General features: G+C 47.1%; 1 protein-coding gene across 18 annotated transcripts in view; it reads right to left on the reverse strand.

The window, feature by feature from the left end:
- SCRIB (scribble planar cell polarity protein) overlaps positions 1-7,741 on the reverse strand; it is a 110,612-nt gene that overhangs the window by 37,694 nt on the left and 65,177 nt on the right. For 16 of the 18 annotated variants that reach the window (XM_035897653.1, XM_035897636.1, XM_035897602.1 and 13 more), the window contains 3 exons: positions 5,256-5,444; positions 4,439-4,558; positions 4,135-4,191 (listed from right to left, as the gene is read on the reverse strand). In XM_035897653.1, the coding sequence (XP_035753546.1) occupies positions 4,135-4,191; positions 4,439-4,558; positions 5,256-5,444 (366 nt within the window). The remainder of the gene's footprint in view (positions 1-4,134; positions 4,192-4,438; positions 4,559-5,255; positions 5,445-7,741) is intronic. The other 2 variants (XM_035897595.1, XM_035897649.1) reach the window with 1 other exon arrangement.

Raw genomic sequence — 7,741 nt, forward strand, 5'->3', positions numbered from 1 at the left:
AGGGCAGCACCAGGCTGGGCAGCGACGCCGGGGGGGTGACAGAGGAGCACGGACAGCACTGGCGCTGGGAGAGGGCAAGCAGGAACCCAGCACATACGCTGGGCCTGGGGAAAGAGGAGCTGGAATTCTGCATGAGCTCGGTTACCGCCAACAAGACGGGAACAGACACCCCGTGCAACATAAGCCAGGGTGTCCAGAGGGAGCGAAGAGAGCAGATGTCTCTAAGGTCCTCAGCAGGGTCAATCCTGGGGAAACACCAAAGGAGCTAAAGCTTCCCCCCCCCAAGCACAAGTTATGCCATCACCAGGGGAAAGAAGATTGCTTATTGCCAGGAGAGGCTTCTTGACATGGCACAGGCTGGAGAGGCTGGAAGGGAACTGACAAACACATCTACAGAGCACAGGCCAAGCCATCACTAAGGAAAAAGACCTAAACAAATCACGCGCTTGTTAGCAGCGTCACAGCCAAAAGACTACATCTAGGGACGGAAATTGTATAGGCATGGGCAGGGCCTGAAGTCGGTTGGTGAGCTCTCAGCCTTTCAGCACAGCACAGGAACACGGAGTGACCAGTGACTGATGTGACAAGCCCCAGCTACGCGCTTGCTTCCCAGCTGCCAGAGGAAGGCAATGACGTGTCACTTGCCTTAAAGAGTCACCTGCCTTAAAGAGTCACTTGCCTTAAAGAACGAGTTCTGCACATTTATACTGCTGCGATGTTTTGCCCAGCACCTACGCTGCAGCGCGAGGGCTGTAGACAAAAGCAGCATCGCCCTCCCGTTCTGTTGTGCATTGAACCCTCCTGACAGCTCCTCCCCACAATACGATGGCCCAGAAGCCCCAAGGCTGGAAGGATGGGAGGTGGAAGGCGTCTGAGAAATACCAAGGGAGCCAACCAAACATTCTCATAAGCACCTAGGCCCTTCTCTTCAAAAGCTTCTGTGCACTACTGCTAGCAAATAACCAGTGTCCCACATCACCCTGCCGACCTCCAGGCAATAGCGAGCAACATGAGAAAACACTAATGCTCTGGAGGATCACAAGACCCAAAGGGATATTTAGGGATATTTAAGCTAAAGTCTATTCTGAACCTGGTTCTGCTTATTTTGGACAAGTGTTTTCTGTAAGGTGAGTGTTCAAGCCGACAGTAATCTTGTCAGGAGAGGAGGAGATCCTCCTCTGAAGTCCTAAGCTGAAGAGAGACAAGAGTGCCAGCCAGCCCAGATGGAGCCATGGAGTGTTCATCCCTGACAGTATCTGGGGAGCCTGGGGAAGCTCTGAATTATGACCAGAAAAACAACTACAGCTGCAGAGTTGGGATAGAGAAATACACCTCGAGTCAGCCCATGGAGATTTGGAGTTACTGCTATTGGAAACTGAATTATCAAAGAGCCTGAACTTGGGAGACGTATGCAGTGAGTGCCACAGTGGTATCTGGAAACCTCCACAGGACTAACGGCGAGTACAGCAAAGCCAAAATTTCTCCCATCCCTTCAGCTCATAACCTCACTGTAAGGAGACGTGGTTGCTCTCTGTCACTCTTGTGCAAACTGAACATGCAACACTGGAGCACTAGAGGGAAGGTCCAAAACGGTGACACAAACAGTACTACCGAGGATCTGGCACTGCGGTGGGAACCTCCTACAGCGTCACAATGGCTACCATGCAGTGACAGCTCCGTCACTGGTGTAAATTTAGTCGTCAAAACTGGTATTTGAGACAGAATCCCACTTTCAAGGTCACGCTGAAAGGCAACTGCAGAAAACCATGTCTTTGCTCTTGGGTTTCAGACCATGGATCCTGAGATGCCAAAGGAGTTTGGGGCATTCATTGCTACCTCCTCCTAGGACCCTCATGGAAGGGGCACCAGAAAATATGGAATCTTTTAAAGGCACTAGCAGTTCTGGAGGGGAGTCTTGGTCTCTGCTGATCACCAGGCTACAGGCATAGTTCTCAGCTCTTCAGAGGTTAGGCCAGACAGCACTGTAGTTATACTAAGCCACGCTATAGCGAGAGAAAAGGATGGATATGGGAATATAGACCTTAGACGTCCTTAAATACACTTCACTGCAACCTCGGAATATTGCTTTAAAATCTATCAAAAGTAAAACATCCAGGACAGATGAGCCACGATTACTGTGCGTTGTCAGCCTCCAGGAATAATAACGACATTTGCAATAAGATGCCCACCGTTGTTTTGAAATATTGCCGATGGCTGAATGATAGTTATTGCTAAGGCTTTTTTCTTTTAAACTAACCATTTTAATAAAATTTCAAGTTTTCTATAATAAGCCATCGCAATACCATTGCCACTTTTTAAAATGAGACATGGCGAAGGCTGCATCACCAATCATAAAGGTTTTTCTGGTTTTTTGACAAAGTCTCTGGGGTGTTTTTAAGAAATCCCAGCATAAATTTTGGAAAAGCCTTTATCTACCCAAGACTGAACTACTGCAACCTGCTCAGACAGAGCAGCACGGTTTTGGGGCCAGACTTGCTCTTGGTTTATACCAAGGTGTTAGAAATGGTCATAATGACTCGGAGTACGGGAAGTCTCCTACAGAGCATTCAGGTCTATATGCTACCAATGTGAAACTGGTAGGAATGCCCTTTGCTGTAAGAGCAACACTACGAAATCAGGCTTTCTGAAACCACAACAAACTCTCCTCAGTTCCTTCCTAGGCAAGGAGCAAGGCGTTTTACAGGAAAAACCTAAATCTGATCCAATCTGGCTCTGCTCTGAGCTGAACCAAGTGACCTGTAGAGGTCCCCTCCTACCCAAATTATTCACAGAATCGTAGAATAGTTTGGGTAGGAAGGCACCTTTAAAGGTTATCTGGTCCACCCCCCCTGCAACGAGCAGGGGCATCTTTGACTGGATCAGGTTGAAGATTATTCTGCAAGGTCATTCCACTGGACAAATTCCTGTCTAAGTATAGATCTCAAACACCATCAGGACACCTTGCAGGCACTTAGGACAGAAATCCCTTGTCTTGCTCCTGCACATGCTGACATCAATCCAAGCTGTAGGCCAGCAAAGATAAAGCAAAGCTTCCAAGGCAGTCTGCAACACACTGAACCCCTTTTGTGGCTCCACCCCAGTCTTTCTCAAAACTGTACCCTGCATAGCCCATTGCAGTCACTGACGGAAGGCGGAGTAGGATTATCTAAATATGAAGTATATACATCTACATTTAATACAAATATTGCGTGCCTGAAAGGTCATCCAGCTGTTTCCTTGTTCATTGCTCTGTCCTCTTACAGCCTGTGCCATGGCCTATTCAAAACTCTGACCATTTTTTCCAAAACAAGTAAAATCTCAAGTGTTTACTAAATTATAAAGATCACCTCCATCCAGAATTGCCAACACAAATACTCTCTTGTGGGGCAGCAAATGTAAAAAAACCCCAAGTGATTACAACCACAGAAAGAACCCAGAGAAACATTAGGGATATCTAAACTGGAAACCTGAAGAAAGGCCTGCGTAAGTCCGCACACTTATCTGCTAGGAGAGCAGATTCCGAAACAACAGTACTGAAGAATTAAGTTTTCCCTCATCTTCCAAAAGAATCTGAATGAATATATTACAGTTTTAAGAGGGGTAAGTAGAAAACCCAAGTCCTTGAGGGACTTGACTCTGCTGTGAAGGGCTGAAATAGTGGGCAGAAATACAAAATTCTCCTAACGAATCAGTAAAATGATCACGTAAAGTGAGGAGCACAAAGTTGTGGCTGATTAACAGTGCCGTGTCAATTCAGGACAACTTTGAGCTGTGTGTTCTCATCTTTGCTCATAAAAGCTCTGGCAGGTCATGGGGAGAATGGATTAAATGCAGGACTTCTAGGCTAAGAGGCCATTTTCCTCAAAGTTGCAGCTTGGCCAGAACGTACCAGCAGGTAGCAAAGACAAATTCTGTCAAGAGCAGAAGAGTACCACCAAAGGGGTACACAGGAAGGCGGGGCAAAGCCAGAAAGCAGCTAGGGTGACCGAGCGGTGCACTACAAAGAGAGAAGGCCCCGAGCCCCCCGTGGCATCAAGAACCGGGTGGAGATCATTGGTGGCATTTTCCTGAGGGCTCACAGGCCTGGCAGAACCACTCTCAAGAACAGATTCTGCTACGTGAAAAATCTCTCACCACTTTCTCCATTTCTTCTCTCTCCCACTGAGCTGCTTCTCTCACCATTTCCATCTCCTAGGAGAGACCAAAGTTAGAGCCACTTCACCCAGTGCTCCCTCCCCACCGGGAGCACCTGTAACCTCATTAAGATTTCAGAGTCACTTCCTAGCGCGTTCCTGATGAAGGTGCTGGAACCTGCTGACCCCATGAAAAGGAAGTCCACTACCACGTTGCAGATTCCATGCACCAAGGGAGCCATTAGAGATTTTCAGACATTTTTTCCACTCCATCACATTCTCTCCGTTGTAGCCAGAATACTCACCTTCTGTAGGATCTCCAGTTCTTCAGGGCTTAAATCCCGATCAATAGAAGAGATACTTTCCAGGCTATTCTTGCGCCCAATACCAGCAGCAAAAGGGTTTGCAATAATTCCTGGGGACATCTACAAAGCAAAAAGGCAATAAAACATGGTGGAAGCCCACAGTGTGCCATACAAAAAATTCCATATCCTGGGCTCACAGGTACAGAGTACCAAGGCGATTGTAGGCAAGTCACAACTCTCTCACAACTTGGAACATTATTTCAGCTGTCAATTACTCAAGAAACTTGATGTCTAAGAAAGATTTTAAATTGAAACTGGTACAGAAAGGGGACAAGGTGACCATGGATTGGGTAATGTATTCTTGTGGAGAATAAAAAAGCTTATGTGCTAGGCCTTGCAAAAAGAAAGCTGAGGAGGCACAGGATTGCTATGGCCAAGTGCTTCCCTGGAGGGAAAGGCAACACCAATGAATAGGCAGACAATTTACTGTAAACATCATATTGGCACAAGAAAAAATAGGCATAAACAGCTTGAAGAAAGTCAGCTTGAAAGCTGCATTTCTAGCCAGTGCAGTGATATGGTGAAACACTTCTGTAATCAGCAGAAGAGAGACAGTCTTTAGGGACTGTCGCTTTTATGAACTGGCAACCACCTCCATTTCACACAGTGGGGGACCAGGCTTTGAAATCCAGAACCTCAAAAAAAACCCCAAACCTACAGCAAAAGGTTGGAAAAATCCAGCAATCTCCTATGAAGAAAGAGGTGAGATCCGCGTTGTACCGGTCACTATGAGGGCACCTCGCACTTCAGTTCTCACCTCAATGGCAGCTGCAGCCTTGGGATCAAAGCCATCGCACACCAGCACAAGGAGCGCGTCACCCACGCTTCGGAGTATCTGCACTGCTTCTGTGTGTGTCATTCCCAGCAAACTCTGGTGATTCACCTCCAGGATCCGCATTCCCACCTTCAGGCGGCCGTCCCGGGCCGCAGCCCCAGAGGAGCTCACCTGTAACAAATGGGGGGAATCAAGGTATCACCCAAGGAGGTAAGAGAAGACCAGAGAGGATGGGGACCATCAGGAAGAAGGAACGAGAGACGGCATACAAAGGGAACAGGGAGAAAAGGCTGCGGCTACGTGTCAGGGAAAGCGTCTGGAAGTGCTTGTACGCACTTACGGAGAGGGCAGAAAAGGAAGAGCATGTTCAGTTTGGTAGAGGAAACAAGTGTGGGAGAAATCTCTTACGGGAGACAGAAAGAACCTGTGTTTGAAACATATTGTCCCAAGGGAAGAAACTGCTTTTATTTTGTCAGTGAAGGGGTGAGAGAGAGCGCTCTCGCCTCTATGATTTGTCTTCACAGAAAGGAAAGCGTAATCGTTTTTTGTTCGGAGTGAGACAGAAAATGCAAGCAGAGGGATAATTTTTGTGGGTCAAGATAAATGAGTAATTAAGACTTTTCACTATCTTTGTGGTAGAGTCAGGCATAAAAAATCATGCACATCCACCATTTTCCATCCTCTTTCAGAGAAGCGGCGTGTAACTCCTATGTTCTTGCCTCAGCCAGTCATGAGAACTCACACTTGCCTTGCATATGCAGGCTGTCACCAGCGGAAGCAAACACATGCAGCATAGGGATACAGCACGTGAAAGCCAGAGACGCATCCATTACAGAGTGCACGCATCCATGTACGCTTGAGGAGAGGGTGGGAGCGCTTGCTTTGCCACCAGAACAAAGGCGAGGAGCTTTATTCTTTTTTTCCCCCTTCAGAAGAGGGAAAATAGACTGCAGGATTCGCTGTGGGTACAAAGTGAACAAAAAGAAAAAACCCCAACCCCAAACACACACAAACATGAGCCTCAGGAGAAGTACGCAAGCTGGAGAGGCGACACAGAACGGAGCAATGGTGACAGGAGAAGCCACCATCAGGAACCAGACAGAAACGCAGGACACAGCTCAAAGTGCCTCAGGGAAAGGAGCAGGATCACCAAACGGGCATTACTTCTTCTAACGGGAACCCAAAAAGCCTGGAACAAAATGGGACGTACACAGAGTCAGGCTAGATCAGGTGAAGACCTTGGTACATCTGGCACACAGACAGACCTCACCGGAGGCACCAGGGACAAATGAACGTCTTCAATTCCGAGGCCCAGTCTCAAAGCCAAAGGACCAACATGGCCAAACTTTCTAGAGAATTATGACCAGTACTGCACAAGGGCTTCGCAGAAAGAGCGCGTGTCAGGGATCTCAAGCAAAGCTATAGATCTATAGATCTATGACAAGAGACGAAGGAGAGCATGAGGGCAGACAAAGTCGGTTGCTTGGTGGGGGAAACGCAAGGACGTTGGCTGTCAGGATAGGAGAGAGGCACATGTAGCATCAGAGGAAGGAAAGAACGGGTTACTGCCCGCCACGTGTTACTGTGACCAGAGAGGCAAAAAAACCCCAGCAAACCCAAACCAAAGGCATGGGTGTTTATTGGATTTATGAGAGCTGTTTTGGAGAAAACCCAACAGATACGTTTAATAAAGTTCCTGTAAAAAGAGGAAAAAAAATGCGGCATGCTTTTTATTTTCCTTAGGTCTGGGGGGCAGAAAGCAGTCATGCATGCCTACACCTAATTTCTGGGGGCTGGAGAGGAAAACATTTAAGTGTGCGTGAGCACGTGTGCATGCACAGACGTGGTCACGGGCAGCTGAATGGAAGAAAACTGAGTACTCACAATTTCTCTTCCAGGGAGAGCAAGTGCATAAGTGTGACAGTAGAACACCCGGAAATAATGGGAGGAGGTGAAGTTAATGTAGAAAAATATCCTTAATGCCAGCTGCCATCTGCATCACTGACATGTCACTGAGGGACACTGAGCTATCCCCAATGAGGTAGAGCAGGAATTTCAAATCGCAGATATAATTTATACTTCTCATGGTGTTCAACTTGTAACCCTTCATCAAGGAGGTTTTAAAAATTAAGAACCAGATTAAAACTTTAAAAAAACCAAAACAATTAAGGGACTCAATGGAAATGCAAATTAAGAAAAACTAAGGAGAACGAAGGCAGTAATCAGGCATCGAAAGAGGAGGAAGAAGAAAAATCACCATATTTGCCTCTCAGTCACTGGAAATATACAGACAAAGCAAGAGAAGCCGGAAGAATGCTCTGGTTAGGACAGATAGGAGAGATCAAGCTGAAGGGAGAGCAGAGAAGTTCGGTGCCTTGGTTCTCCAGAAGCTAAAACAACCACTATTTACCAAAAAAAAAAAAAGGGGGGGGGGGGGGGGGTAAACAAACCCCGCGCTGGGGCTCACA

Source organism: Egretta garzetta, unplaced genomic scaffold, assembly GCF_000687185.1.
Source record: "Egretta garzetta isolate BGI_Z169 unplaced genomic scaffold, ASM68718v1 scaffold460, whole genome shotgun sequence".
Classification (NCBI taxonomy): domain Eukaryota; kingdom Metazoa; phylum Chordata; class Aves; order Pelecaniformes; family Ardeidae; genus Egretta; species Egretta garzetta.